General features: G+C 33.6%; 1 protein-coding gene across 2 annotated transcripts; it reads left to right on the forward strand.

Annotated features, from left to right (window-relative positions):
• Positions 1-538: 538 nt before the first annotated feature.
• LOC140758508 (DNA-(apurinic or apyrimidinic site) endonuclease) lies at positions 539-13,075 on the forward strand. 2 transcript variants are annotated; one of them, XM_073094705.1, is made up of 9 exons: positions 539-849; positions 1,237-1,329; positions 2,409-2,481; positions 3,306-3,504; positions 5,259-5,337; positions 6,473-6,534; positions 9,469-9,555; positions 10,897-11,000; positions 12,370-13,075. In XM_073094705.1, the coding sequence occupies exons 1-9, from the start codon at positions 592-594 to the stop codon at positions 12,423-12,425; spliced, it is 1,011 nt and encodes a 336-aa protein (XP_072950806.1). In that variant the 5' UTR covers positions 539-591; the 3' UTR covers positions 12,426-13,075. The 2 variants fall into 2 exon arrangements, with proteins under 2 accessions (XP_072950806.1, XP_072950804.1); XM_073094703.1 differs by having other exon boundaries at positions 2,337-2,481; positions 12,370-13,065.
• The last annotated feature ends 3,120 nt before the right edge of the window (positions 13,076-16,195 follow it).

Here is a 16,195-nt window from a genome sequence, read left to right on the forward strand (position 1 = left end):
AATAAATAAATACTATAGTACTAAGTTAGGGGAGAGCTAGTTTCGTTCTCTAATAGGCTAATTGTGAGCTTATACTTGTAGGTATTCTATGCGGTTACTTTAGCTCAACTTTATATGTAGAAATTATGGGAATGAGGAAGACTTTACTTTACTTATCAAACAAAAATATTTCAAATCTATGGATATAATCTGACCCGCTTCTACTTATCAATATCGTCAAAGGCATTACTCAGACATCGTGAATGATGAAAAATCTTATTGATGATATTATTAAACTAACTCAGAATTATCAAAATTGTTAAATTACTTGTGTCAATCGAAAAAAAGCCAATTACATAGTTCTCTGAACCTTTGGGTGTACACAGGATGATAATTTTCTGCCAAGTTTATTCAACCTTTGGTCTCTCCGCTGAGCTTTTTGTGATCGCGGTAGCTAATTAAAAGAATTAATTCTTTTAAAAAAGATTGAAGGAATTAATTTTTCTTTCTTAAAAAAAAAAAACTGCCAATTCCAAAAACTCTCAACTACGACTCGTCACCGGTCACTCGGAACACTGACCCGGGAGAGAAGCGAGAGAGAGGAGAGAGTCCATGAAGCGATTCTTCCGGCCCGTGGAAAAGGATGGCTCCTTCAAGAAACCGGCCCTCTCCTCCTCCTCCTCCTCCTCCCCTTGCCCTCCAAATGAGACCACCGAATCAATCAAAGATGGAGAAGAAGGAGTTGAGAAGAAGGGTCCTCTCAAGTTCCTCACTTGGAACGCCAACAGCCTGCTCCTCCGGATCAAGAACGACTGGGACAAATTCTCCAGATTCGTTCAGAACATCGACCCCGATGTCATCTGCATTCAGGTACTCCTTCACCCCTGCCCCTTTGATCCCTTCTTTGTGTTCTTTTTGGTCGAATGGTGTTTTAGCTTAATGAGTTCGTCGATCGAAGTACATTACGCTATCCGGGATGGATTCTAGTTGGTTTTCTTTGGAAGGTCTTTCTTTGTTTTGACATTTTGGTGGAAGAAATTTTTCTGCATATTTCATTTTATGATGATTAAGTTTTTGATTTCGAAACTAATGGTGCCTTCAAACACCTCAATTTACTGAATCGGCTAATAACTTGTGCATATTATTAATATTTTAAGAATTCTGATGCTTGATTTATTAGATAAATAGAATACGGACATATTCAATAAATGGTTATTTTTCAAATATATAAACTAATAAAAGAACTCATTTTGGTAGGAAGTGCGAATGCCGGCTGCTGGCTCGAAAGGTGCACCTAAAAATCCCAGCGAACTGAAAGATGACACAAGCTCTTCGCGCGAGGAAAAACAGGTGAATAGTATTTTCAGTTAGGATATTCTGACCTTTGTCTTTGATATACATAACAAATTTGAAACTAACAACCATGCATATCAATTTCAAGGGAGCCAATTCTATTGATCTTTTATGAGTTGTTATTTCCCGTCATTACAATACACGGTCATCACTCATTGACTGGTAGAGTGGTATGTAGTGAACCAGTCTTGTTTGCCAAATTAAGATCCTAGTCCTTTCTGGGCTGGATATTTTCAAGTGGTTAGTTATGATATTGTCTTCATTATTCTTATGTTATTTCACATCACCAGTAATCACAGAAGACTTTTCAGTTTTCTTCTTTTCTCTGCACTTTTTCTCAACTTCCCTTGGCTTGTTAGAATAAAATCATCCAATTTGCTCCTTGCTCCAGCCTTTAATCAAGATTTTGCTCTTATTACTCAGTACTTCATTCTTTCCTCTGCTTTGAGCAGCCAGAGCATCACTTTGTTCATCCACAATAGCACTAGATACACTCTTTCTCAGCTCCTGAGACGAGAAATTCACTTTGGCCTCCTAATGAAGGAGATCCTGCTGCTGCTACCTTTACTTAGGATCTACTCCTAGGGTCCTAGTTATCTTTCCTAAGTTGCTTTCTAAGTTATGAATACCTCAAAGTTATGATCACTTGATCTATAAACTTAAAGTTATGATCATTTAGATTGTTTAGTCACACTTAATGATTGATAAATTATTATGTTTTTTGTTGCATGCTCTTAGGGATATATCTCAATGGCTTCTATGGATACCTGGTTTGGTGCCATGGGATCCACAGCTGGGCACCTTTAGTAAAAGGGGCAGATAACAAAATCATTTCAAACAAGTCTGATCATGTTTCTGATAAAAAAATGTTCTCACCATTTAAATGATTGAGCAATTCCTGATCTCATGGTTTCTCATCAGATAAAGTGGTGATTCAGGATAATGAAACTATTACAGATTCTGGTTGTTATAGCTTGTTATGGCTCATTTTGATTCTTATGCAGATGGTTTTGCGTGCTTTATCAAGTTTGCCTTTTAAGAATTATCGTGTGTGGTGGTCTCTTTCGGAATCCAAGTATGCAGGAACAGCTTTGTTTATCAAGAAGCAATTTCAACCAAAAAAGGTGTCTTTCTCCTTAGATCGAACAGGTAGATGACCACTCCTTAGATCGAACATGTTCTGCTATCAAAATATTCCCTGTACTAAGGTTTACTGTCATGCCATGTGTCACCTGCTTCATGCCATTCTCTACTTTCTTTGAAGTTTGAACATGTCTGAATGTGCTTCCATATTTCAAAGGACCTGGTAATTTACAAATAAATATAAAATAAATAACCTCACAGCATGTAAAATGTGCAATGCACATGAATGACACTAGTTCATCAAAACTGTTATCATCCATGTATATGCTAAACTATTACCCTAGTAGATGCTAGTGTAAGAATTATGAAACATCACCAGTCCTTTTTTATATAAGTTAAAGGGGCTAAACTTTCTTGTGCCTAGTGAAAATTGAATTTTAGGGCTAGACAACATGAGCATCCTATCAACTATATCAAGATAAATCATAATGAACTTATTCTACAAAAGATAAAATTTCATCTAGCTCAAAGTGTTAATGTTGTAATTTTGGCTAATTTTTGTATGTAGTAGCAAGTGTATTTTTCTATAGAGCATTGCGGAATTTCCATGTTGGAGATTGATGACTTGATTTCATCAAGGATGAGGATTGGCTTTCTTTGTGGGGATATTTTTTTGAGGTGTTATTTGCATCTTCTTTCTTTTGCCTCTTATGGAGTTATGGTATCACAGTCACCTTGCCATGACTTTGTAATTTGTAGTAAGTTTGATAACCTGATACAGCAATACAATAATGTAATGCTTAACTATCTTTGCATTTATCATACTTATTTTCTTTCTTCTGTTGTTCTATTGTCATGGTGGAGAATATGTTTAAATCTCTTGTTTGCAGCTTCAAAGCATGAACAAGATGGGCGTGTTATCATTGCTGAATTTGAATCATATCTCTTACTAAATACATATGCTCCAAATAATGGCTGGAAGGAGGAGGAAAGTTCATTTCAGAGAAGAAGAAAATGGGATAAAAGAATTCTAGACTTTGTTCAGCATGTGGAGAAGCCTCTGATTTGGTGTGGAGATCTAAATGTCAGGTAATTAGCAGCTTGATAAAAGCTCCTATTGTCATCAACTTTTTCTCACTGATGCACAATGTATTATGTAGTTGAGTTGGCAACAGGCTCGATCCTAGTTCGGGAAGTTTATTGATTTATTCCTCTTTCTCTACCTCATCAAAGTAAAATGAAAAAAAGAAAAGAAAAGGAAAAGAAAAGAAAAGAAAAGAAGAGAAGAGAATCTGTTTAATTTACATCTTTGGATAGTAAGTCTCTTTGTAATCATCTTCTGAATGCTAAGTTCAAATTTGATGAAGGGAAAGAAGAAAATTGTTTAACTAGAATATTTTTATATTTGAAAAAATTGTGTTTATTTTTCTGAATTTTGATTGATCAGTTTCATAATGTAAGACTTTTGCTATTAGCCAAATCTATTTTGAGGATCAGAGGATGTAGATTTCTGTGGTCAAATCTCGGATCTTTTAGATGATGTTTTCTAGTGCATACTTTATAAGTTTATATCAGCTTAGTTCATCATGAAATTTTGGTGTGATATTCAGGCTGCTATCAAGTCAGAACTGTATGAAGGGAAAGGTTATGTTTAAACGATTTTGGAACTTTGCTAAATAGATCAAGCATATTTTACAGTTTGATTGATTATGAGCCTTTTCTAGATATTTTATATCCAAGAAGAAGTGAGGGTCACATTAGATATCAATACCTTTGTCAAGCACCATGGGTGCAGATCTTTGCTAAAGAAATCTTGGCTAGGTATTTCTCATTAGGTCCCAGCTCCACATATAAGGGTTGGAATTGTTGACCTGACAAAATATTTTGATATATACCTGAAAGATTTAAGTGGGTTTGTGTTCGTGTTCATTACTTCAACCTGTTTATGACATGCGTTGTGTTTATGATCTGATAATCCGTTTATAAAACAAGTAACACATATAAACCCGAATGACTCATGTAACCATTACCATCTAAGCTGTTTAGTTTGTTTATTAAATGGGTTAGACAGGTCATTTTTAATATTTCAACTCATTTTAGAAACATGTCATGTTTGTTTTGGCTCCTTAAATTAACATTCTTCTGATAAAGCTATTTGGATCTTGGAATTTAACTTTTCCTTATTTCAGTTTGTGGATTGGTTTTAAGATGATAAATTAGGTCAGGTTTAGGCCTCCCTGATCTGACTTCATTACAGATGATGCAAGCCCGCTGAAGGGATTTGATTTTTGACCCAACCTAAGTTCAATCAGATCATCTTGTTCCATTCCTAACCACAGAAATAAACAACAGTCCTTCCATTATTACATTCTCTGGAATCAGAATATCTTGAGCTAATGCAAAACGAGGCAGAAAGAATAGAGATACCCAGGTCTCTATCACCTGTAACTGATAAAACCAGTATGAATCGAAGGCCCATTCTGAACTCAATATGGAAAATGAAAGGTTTTTTGTGTCATATGAATCTTCCTTTGGCTATCTAGATCATGTTCCTAGTTTGCCTTATTATTTTCCTTTTTGCAACCTCTAGTCTGCCTTATTATCTAGGTCATGTTCATTTATTGCTTTTCTACTTACCAGTTTGCTATCTTGAACCTTGAAGGTAACATGGTTCTTCCATGTAATGAAGTGTTTTCACTTCAAAAAGAACTTGGATATTGTCATTCAGAAAAATCAGACATTGCATGGAGTTTCCATCAATTATCTTTATATGCATACATTTCTGCAAATTGTGAGTGATTTCATCCCATCAGATTCTGACCTGTTGTAATATCTTTTTGCAGCCACCAAGACATTGATGTGAGCCATCCTGAATTTTTCAGTAGTGCAAAGCTTAATGGGTACACTCCTCCAAATAAAGAGGTAACCTTCTTAGTTCTTACCTAACAAGTGCAAACTGCTCAGTCTTCCATTGGTTTGTTTCTCTTTAGAGAAGAATGGGAATATCCCACCAGATTCAGACTTCCACTGCTGGATCCATGATACAGTAAATTGGTGCTTGCAATAATGATTTTATGCATGACATTGTGATAGCATATGAGAGTTTACTTAGAAGTTAGAACTATTAACATTGCCCCTGTTTGTTTGCTTCTTTTCTTTAGCCCTTCATGCTAATCTGGTCTTATGTACCTGCACAAAATGATTGAAGATAAACTGGTAATATATTTTTTATTATAAATTTATAATGAGATTAAATCTGGACCAAGCAATGGCTTTCTTGGTTGCACCAGTAAATTACTCTAATTTTAAATTCACCAGGTTTCTCTTTCAATTTTCAGGGGTTATTTTCTTGGTTGCATCAGTGTATTATTCTAATTTTAAATTCACCAGGTTTTTTTTCACTTTTCAGGGGTTTCATTTTACAAGTTATCCTTTATATTTCTTTTGTTCTTTTATTTATTTCCATTAATGTTTTTAATCATCTTGTCTTTTGTGCAAGATTTGTTTGATCCAATAACGAATTTATAAGATAAGAAACATTTTCCACATTGCTTTTACTTATGAACCAACCTCTTGAATTTTATCTTTGCATAATCTTATAGGAGCCTCTTTTCTGATAGATGAAATTATCTTCTTACATTAGGTGATATCTGTACTAGTAACTATAGTCCAAGCATGAATATCTTTGAAGACTTGCAATTCAGCCTAATTGATTATCTGCGCTGTTATCAGTAGTCAATAACAGGAGATCCATTTAACTATGCTGATTCAGTTATCCTGAGAGATCATAATCCAGTCATCTATTTCCAAAATTCCTTTCTCTAGGCTGATTGCTGTTTAGAGAAACTAAACAACGACTTTTTCCTCCTGTTAGCGGCTTAGTTCTTCTGCATCTTCATCATTGGAAGTTCATGTATGTGGGGATAGGTTTGCAGTTGGCATGGATTGATCCATGGTGACCCTATAACTAAATATTTACCAGCAAAGTTCATTAGAGCTAGGGCTATAAAATTTTCGGCTCAACATTGAAGAAGACTTTCATTTATCTGTATCGCAGGACTGTGGACAGCCCGGATTCACCTTGGCAGAGAGATGTCGGTTCAGTAATATTTTGTCCCAGTGGGTGAATATGACAGAAATCCTTTTAACTTCTACTTTCCCTTTCAAAAGACTATTGGAAACTTTTACTCACTTATTGCTGTCATTCGTTCAAGAATCCACACTTCGATAATGAGATATTAGGTTGCCTAAGAGCAATCATATACTTTTAACTGAGTTTGACAGCAGTTTTTCTAATTGTTATTGGATAATTTTGTTTGAATAACTACTCGACTCCAAAATGATATTTTCTTCATGTTTTTCATGTTCAATTAATTGACTATTTTCCACCATGTATGCTCCAAAGGCAAATTTGAAATCAATTGTCCTTCTACTAAAACTCACTTGGTCAGATTTTATGCAAGACATGCACAACATTGTTGTGTTTGAATTTCAATTAAATTAAGGGGAATTAGACTTTACCTCTCAGTAGTTTGGCTCAATTTTATAAAATTCTCATGTATTTTTAAATTAAGCACTTAATTCTCATGTGGTCTTGATTTTTGACTAAAGTACAACCATTATTTTTTTCATTATATTTGACTAAACTAGAGGTTAAATTTGAAAATCTTCATTATAGATAAAGTTGTAGAGGATTAAATAGACTTTCCAACGCTTCTAATATAATATCGGTTGGATTTTAAAGAACAAAGATATGACAGATATATTGAATAGATATATATTTTTATCATATCTTTGTTATCTAAAATTCGATCGGTATTATTTTAGATGTTTTAAAAAGCCTATCTAATCTTCTGCAATTTTATCTCTAATGAGGATCTTCAAATTCGGCTTCTGGGTTAGTTAAATATGATAAAGAAAAACGATTGTATTTTGTTAAGACCACATGAGATTTAAATGCTTAACTTAAAAGTATTTAAATCTTATGTGAAATTGAGTCAAATCACAGGAGGGGCATAGGGTGCAGAGTGGATGCAGAGAGTGCAATTACCCTTATATTAAATACTGCACTTTGGTGATCATGAACTTTGGCAAAAAAAATCATGAACTTATTTTCTTCTTTAATGGCTGTCATTGACCTTTTCACTATTCATGCTTGCTACATGCTCATTATCTTCATATAGTTGCTTCTATGTATCTAATAGACTCTCAGGTGATTTTGTCATAGTAAAAATTAGAGAAGGAAATAGTGATTATTTTTTAACCAAGCAAGGTCTGACAAGAGAATTTGCTAAACCTTCTAAGCTAGTTGGTATGGAGTATCTGTTGCCGTTGAAGTAAAAGTGACTATGTATTATGTAGCCAAAATCCAAATATTCTTCATACTTTGTTGATATTATAGGGAAATCAACTAAATATGGTAGAACTATGTTAGGTTGAAATAAGCTGGTTGACTGAAATATAGATCCATTACTATTTCATAGTCTTTTGGAATTTGCAAACCAAGTATGACACTTGATTGAGTTGATTCATCGTTTCTCCTTATTTTCTGGTTGGCAAGCAAGATCGGATACTTATTTGATGCATATTTGATTCCCTTGAAATAAGTCAAAACCAAATTCATTTGGATTCCCATAAAGAAATGTAACTAATCAACTGATTTCTTTTCCAGTCTTGTTTATACTCTATAGTGATTTTCATTTGTGTCTTCCTACTTTAAATGCAATTTGTTCATGCTAACCGTCCTACATGTAATGTGCACCAGCATACTAACATCAAGCTACATATGTTGGGTTCTTTTGAAATTATAATGATTCTCAAGCTACATGAATGAAATAGATAAATACTGCATGCTACCTAGAATGACCAATGCCTATAATCTTTGTGATCTCCCTCGTCTCATACTAATTACTTCACTCTCTCCTATATTTTTGTTTTTCCTTTCATATTGGAAACTGTCTTTTTATTAAATGCTGAAGTCTATTCTTCAGATACTTTGTTCCATGTGGGAGGATAAGATGCACTTTAATTCCCATTTTGATTTGCAGTACCTTCATTAGTATCTTCCGATTCTATGATATAGGTTTGCATAATTTATACTAATAATATAACATGTAACAGGTCCTTTGCTAAATTAAATGGCTCTGGACTCACAACATAGTGAGTGAGCACTTATTGTTGCTTCTGTAATCAAATTGCATTTTGGCCATTTGGCCACTAAGATTTGTTTAGCTATCCTATTGGAAAAAGGAGTTCAGCTTTTCTAGTGAAATGGCTATACAAAGCATGGCACAGTTTCGTGCTCATGTATTGTCACATTATATCATCACAATTAGATACAATAATTTTGCACTAAAGTCTTTGGAGAAGCTTGAGGTGCGGCAGAGGGTAATAACATATTATCACTTCTGTAAGTTGAATCAAATGACTGGTTATACTTTTTCAGTGATGTCTCTAGCTCTAGCAGCTGATGTTGTTAGAGATTGAGAAGGCACATCGATCTGCTCTAACCACAAGACTATATGTGCCTCACTATTCAGTGTTTACATCTGAAAAACATCTAGTAAGAATAATAAACAACTGATTCATTAGCTCAATAGTTGGCAACATTCTACTATAATTCATTATAGCAATTAGTGCCCTCTCCAGAAAAGGAAGAGGCAAAAAAGAAGAAAAGAATTGTACTGGCAATGCTACTTGTAACTCCCTTGTTTCGCAGAGCATTAAAATCTGCTTTAACTATGAAAATGAAGTACTTGAACATCCAATAGATAGGGTTTGTAGTAATATATGCTCTGACACATAGATGGTCTGCGTACTATTTCTTATACCACTTTTGGATTGAAGTTCTCCTAAAAGACAACTATTTTAGATTTCTTTTTCTTCATACTCATTCAGTTGTAATTTGTGATAGCCTGAGCAAAATTCTTTTCCACATACAGCTTAATATTCTTCTTTTGAAAGGAAAGTAGAATTGCATCTCAAGCACCTTGGTTTCTTATTGTCCTGATTGCAACTTTGAATGTCTAACTGTTTTATTATTATGGCATATAGAGGAAAGCTGATAGATGCTTACAGACTTTTACATAAAGAAAAAGACATGGAACATGGCTTCTCATGGTCTGGCAACCCAATTGGCAAGTAAGGTTTCTTGGATCACGTCTGTTTCATCTTCTTTTGTTGATTTTGTTCTTTATTGTCGGTTGGTAGTTATTTTGTTATCCATTAGATACTTGGAAGTGTCCTTGTCAAACAAGAAAACAGAAAAAATTGACGTTGTGCTTGCTCATTTTTTCAACCAAGTACATTATCCCTTATATCAGAGGCTACTTTGAACATGGAATAGTTTCAAGTTCACCCATTTGATGTTTCCAGAAAGCTTATCCTATGTACCTGTATCCATCATTATGTAGGAATAATATAAATTTGCCTATGTTGTGAGGTACTTATTCATGAAAGGAATGTAAGATGTCTTTAGATTCTTATTTGGAATTTCTATTATATATGTTCGACTGTTAAGTGATATTTTTGAAAGACCTCAGATTTTGAATATATTTGCCCAAGATTCCAAAAATCGGTATCGGGATCGGGATCGGCCGTCCGAAAAAACGATACGTATCGGCTGTATCGGCCGTATCGGCCGTATCGGCCGCCTGTATCGGATCGGACTATTTTAATTAAATAGAATTCTAAATATTATTAAAAATATTAGAGAAATTTTTAAAAATTTAGAAAAAATTATAAAAAAATAAGAAATAATAATTACTCACATATAAAGCCTAAAAAGTAAAAATCTCTTTTTCTCCCTCTCTTCTTTTCTATCCCTCTAATTGTTAGTCTAAAGTATTCATTTTCTCCCACATTCTTTTTTTTTTATCTTTTTCTCTCTCTCTTTCTTAACTTTTTTTTTAATCTTTCCCTCTCCCTCACTCTCTCTTCCTTTTTTCCTCTCTCATACCCTTTTTTTTAATCTTTCCTTCTCCCTCACTCTCTCTTCCATTTTCTCTCTCTCACTCTCTCTTGCTTTTTCCCTCTCTCTCACTCTCTCTTCCTTTTTTCCTCTCTCTCATACCCTTTTTTTAAATTTTCCTTCTCCCTCACTCTCTCTTGCTTTTTCCCTCTCTCTCTCTCTCTCCTTTTCTCTCCCTCACTCTCCCTTCCTCTCTCTCCCTCTCTCTCTCTAGCTGCTGCTGACAGCAGTAGTTGTCAGCTGCTGCTGTCAGCAGCAGCTGACAGCTGACAGCAGCTGACAGCTGACAGCCGCCTGCAGCAGGCCGAAACCGAGTGGTTTCGGCCTGGATCGGGATCGGCTATAGCCGATCCCGATCCGTTTCGGCCGATCCCACTCGGGATAGGCCGAAACTCGAATCCTTGTATTTGCCATATATCAAGTCAAGCCAAATTTCTATTCATTAAAAATGTTCAAAAATGTCTTCTTTCCTTGAATGCATATTTAATCCATTTATAATTTATTTCTTCTAGATATCGAGGCAAGCGAATGCGAATCGACTATTTCATTGTTTCGGAACTGCTTAAGGATCGAATTGTTTCTTGCGAAATGCATGGATGTGGGATTGAATTAGAAGGTAATATAATTTCTCCAATCATGTAAAGAAGTTAATGTTTTAACCTTGTTTGAACATTCATACTTATAGTTTCATTTATCAAATTCCTGTCCACAAGCTAGCATAAAACATGACAAAGGAATTATAGGATTTTTCAAAGTGAGCCCATGTAGATCCCTACTATGGAACCTTTTTTTAATTCCTAGGTACAATAATTACCAGGCAATGGATGCAAAGTAGTACTTGCTCTAATTGGCATTACTTTGAGATGCTTTTATCATTTTTTTATGTTGATTATTGATAAGTATGAACTTCATAATGGAGAAATTCTTTTTGTCACCTTTTTAAAATAGATGACAACTTGTTATATGCTACATTTAGGTTTTAGTAGTATTTGTTCAGCTTTTAATAATCTTTTACCTGAATTTGCATCATTACCTTTATCTTTCAAATGTATTATCTACTACTTTATTAAGCACTATCATCTTGCATGAACCATGTGCATGAGTATTTTCTCTCCACTTATCTTTTGAAGGTAAGCATATCTACTCTTTTTGAAAAATACCTCCTTAGACATGACAGTTGATTGCATACATCTCTTTTCTCAAGACCTCATGTAGGCAAGATCATGTGTAGTGGGATGTCCTTTTATCTCTTTTGTACCCTATCTTCTTTATTAACAATGCCCTTTGGACATTCATTAATCTCGCTCCGAAAAATTGGAGGAGCACATCTATCCATCATACAAGTAGTCTTTTAATTATTTTAGTCATTTAAGTTATAGTTCACATTTAAGTAAGAATAACATGAACTGTTCTCTGCTCTTGGGATTTTTTTTTTTTTGGACAAAAGGCCAAAGCCCAGTTTCATTGAAACAATAAACATCCATGCATGCTAAAACTGAGTTGAAAACCACCAAACTCCAAACACGACATATCCCTCAACTAACATCAAAACTGTAGACAAGAACATCCAGACCTTGAGGGGAAAATTTAAGGATAATAAACACAATCCAACCATACTACTACCAACCAGAGCCAAAATTCAACAGCAATCCAACCATATCAGTGTTTAACATAACAAACAAAACAAAACCTTGCACACCACCAACAGACATTAAAACCCTTTCAGTTGGGTCAAAACATAAAACTAGTTTTTGAGGTGCAGTAACAGAAACCCTATCCAGTCGGGGATCCTTGTCGCCAGATTTCAATCATCGTCCTCCAGATGCACCACCTCTTCAGTAGAAATCTTCTAAACCTTTTTTTTGCAGCTTTCTGCTCCTAATTGCCTGCCCAGCATAAGAACAGAGCGTTATATGTGAAATGTGTTATTTGTGAAATTCCATTGTAACTCAGCAGGTCTTTATTGCTTCCATTTTTTATTACAGGATTTTATGGGAGTGATCACTGCCCTGTTTCACTTCAGCTTTCCAAAGAAGCATGAGAACTCAAAGGTTTTTTTGCTAACTGGGATTCATGATGAAGGTTTAATTTTTGGCACAGCCGTCGCTGTGAAACCTTGTAGACATGACAGCATCTTGGCAAGTATCATGTCGATACACTATAATTGGCACCGCAAACAGCATTGGCTTGAATTTCTTCGAACCTCATTGGCACATTAATATGTGCTGATCTATGTCAGTTGGTGAAGATGACACATCTAGTTTTTTTTTTTTGTATATCTTAATATAGTCTACCGACTTTTATTAATTCAGGAAGCATTTCCGCGTATCTCTTAACATATTCTTCTTCTGTGGTGTACCTCTATTTTACTGTCTATGATGCTTCTCCAAAAGAGAGAAAAAGAAGATTATCTACTTCTTATTTTTGTTATTCTCAGTCATGTTTTGAAGCATTCACACATAAACTACCTTATCACTAGGGAGTTTTGTTTATAGGAGCCAATTAACCTAAGGGGGTGGATATTCTCGCCTTCATTACTCTACTGGAGAACCAGAGTTAAATGGCACAGTGCAATTGGTGGTCAGCAATTATTAGGGTGCTCAATTCTACATGTATCTCTTGCTCTATAAGAGAGGAGCCTAACAGCTAAAATTTCTTAAAATTTCCTTGTAACAGTTGATGTGGCTTGCATTTCCATAATGATTATCTTTGCTTGATTTTGATCTGATGTTATCACCAGCGGGAATTTATCATTGACACACTCATTGTTAGAAATTTTAGTATCAGCTTTCTCCTAAAGCTTTGTCTCTTTGTTATTGAGATTTTGTCAGGTGATGCTTCTGCTCAATCAATAAAAAAAATGGTTAAACACATTTAATCCTTCTGTATTTATGCCTAAAATTACTTTACTATCTTGTATTTTAATGTCTCAAACCATTCCATTTACTTATGATTAAAATGAAACGTTCGTTTTTCTATTAAATCTCTTTGTTATTAAAATGCTCTGATCATGTTTTATAGAAAAATATACAGATTTTAAGATAATGTAGCTAAATTACTAAAATAGCTATAGTACTTGATTAAATTTAATAGAAAAACTAATCTGTCTTACTTTAGTTATAAGTATAGGAATTTGTTTGAGATTTTTTGAAAATTTTGGGGATATAAGCATAGGAGGGTAAAATATATTTTTAAAAAAAAGTGTTGCTTCTAGGTGGTTTCAAAATATCTCCTTGATCATGTCTTGAGCAATTTGAAATTTTGGTATTATATTAGAATTCTAGTTATCAAAATTGGACGGTGCTCGGTGGCGGCGTCGGGCTGGTTTACTAGTGAAACAACCACCAAACCTGTTTGGCCTTGTTGTCGGATCGAAGAAGCAACATACAAGATTCAAGTAATTATCCTTAATATTTAGTTTTTTTTTACCCTAAGTGCATTTTAGTCCTAAAATTTTAGAAATGTTTGGTTAATAATATGTTTGTCTATATCAAATGGATTGATTTCTATAGTTCTATTTAATTTCATGTTTCTTGGTAATAAACTATATTTGTTGTGTTACTATTTAGAAATCGATCGATATATTGTTAGTTGTAATATGCAAAACTATAAGTTTTTAAAATTTGATGTTGTTAAACATAAATATTAGTAAAAGTAATAGGATAAATAATAGAAGACAAAGGATTATATTGTTTTTGTAGATTATTTTTTTTACTTTTAGAATTATTTAGAACTATCTATAGATTACATAAATATTTTAGAATATATATTAAAAAAATTAAAGATCTAACTCAATGAACCAACGAATGAATTAAGAACCCAGTGATCTGATCCCTAACCGAATTATGTCTGGTTTAATTCTAATAACCATTCAAGTTTGATTCTAATAACTATGATTATGATTAGAATTACTCATTCCATTCATGCTTGATTTTCAGTGGATTGGACAAGCACTACTGCTCATTTATTCCCCACCACCACCAACATAAATGATCCCCAAAATCTAAATGGAGGCTAAGTGGTATACAGTGGCAAATCTTTGATTAGTTTTTAATGCCAGCCATAAATTATAGTTTCACTTATATATATATATATATATATATATATATATATATATAGAAAAACTTAGCCATATATCATATTTGAAGAACATTTCTTTTTGAAAGGAAAGCAAACTAAGGTTACAAAAAGGAGTTTTTGCATCACAAGATGTACCAAATGGTTAGAATAAGTTCCTTTCTATGTACATTCAAAATTTATAATTAGAATATTATTTGCGAGTCAATCAACTAGTTTATTAGTCCTGCGAAAGAGTATGGGAGATTGGGTAATAAGAAAAGGAGGAGAAAAGACGGTAACACTTTTTCAAAATTATGTGACCATTTTTTGTTCTTTTTTGCGTCAAATCTGTTCATATCTTTTCCTCCGTATTTACACCACATATTATGTGACCGTCTCCTTTCTTCCTCCTAATCTTTATAAATCTCTTTCTTTTCCCCCCATATTTTTCTCTCCAAATAGCAACCCTAATATAGTTTTCATTCCTCTGTTAAACTCTCAATCTCTTTAAAGCTTTATCCTTTCCAATCTATGTTAATCTCTCTTCCTCTTCCCTTCGCTCGACATTTCTATCTAAAATCGTGAGTTATGTGGCTTCTATTTCTCTTCTTTCTCTCAATCTTTACCAATATATATTTATTCCATTAATTTTTGTCAAAAAGAAAAATTTATAAAATTAATTTTCAATCAACAATGTAACCTCCCATAGGAATTATGATAGTTCAACGGAGTTTTAATATTATAAACTTACTTTTTCTTCGAAAGATATAAGTGATACTGGGTCATAATTCTTGGCTTAAAAGTGTACCTATTATATTCTTTTTTTTTTAATTTTTTTTTGAAATTTTGACTATTATAAATTTATATACAAAAAATGTGAGTTAAAAAATATTTACTTCATTAGTAAATATGAACCCATATACAAAAGTTCATAATTTCATTTCATATTATTCGCCTTTGCTATGAGCAATTTTGGGTACCAATAAATAAGAAAATATTATCATTTCATAAATTTATAATTAATTTATTTAAATATAATATTTTCCGTCCATACTTACGATGTTATAAAAAGAAAACCTAACTAACAAATTTGCTGATTTGGTCGCAAATACTACTACTAGAAAATAGTCTTTTGTTGTTGATCTTGTACAAATTTTGACGGCGGATATCGACGGCTCTCTTTATAATCCTAATGATTAATGATTAAATAATACATATTATCCTTTTTATTTTTTTTAAAAAGAAAAAAACTAAGAAAAAAAAGAAAGAAGAAGAAACTACCACTTCCTCAAACTGTACCATTAGAGTGACCCGCCCTTGGGGAACTTTCAAATTCTTGAGGACTCTCTATAATCCAGGAAAGTGACTTCTAATATAGAGTGTAAATTGTCTTAAATGTAGCCCACTGTTGCACAAAACTACCCACAGTTTTCACTCCACCAGTCCACCAAATAATTGAACCCAAGAAGACTCCCTTGATACCACCAATTCCTGCACTTCCAAACACCACATAATATATACATATTATATATATATAATACTAACTCTTTTGGTTGGATTAAAGAAAACACTATCCTGATCCAAAATACCCCTATGATTAGGGCCTCTTTTGCGAATAACCACCTACTATGTTTCGCATTTACAGTGAAAGCCCTCCTCCTCCCTTTAGATCTTTGTATATTTAAATTCCCTTTTATCTAATAAAGTGGTTATTTGCAAATAGACTGTGGAGAAGAACTGATTTATAAATAT

Source organism: Typha angustifolia, chromosome 3 (assembly GCF_048772165.1).
Source record: "Typha angustifolia cultivar Huaian chromosome 3, ASM4877216v1, whole genome shotgun sequence".
In the NCBI taxonomy this organism is placed as follows: domain Eukaryota; kingdom Viridiplantae; phylum Streptophyta; class Magnoliopsida; order Poales; family Typhaceae; genus Typha; species Typha angustifolia.

Bases quoted from the DNA above. Each gene is read 5' to 3' on its own strand.
- LOC140758508 (XM_073094703.1), top strand. From the start codon at position 592: ATGAAGCGATTCTTCCGGCCCGTGGAAAAGGATGGCTCCTTCAAGAAA. The intron at 1,330-2,336 runs GTGAATAGTATT...ATTCTTATGCAG, and splicing joins CTTCGCGCGAGGAAAAACAG to ATGGTTTTGCGTGCTTTATC. The intron at 2,482-3,305 runs GTAGATGACCAC...TCTTGTTTGCAG, and splicing joins TTTCTCCTTAGATCGAACAG to CTTCAAAGCATGAACAAGAT.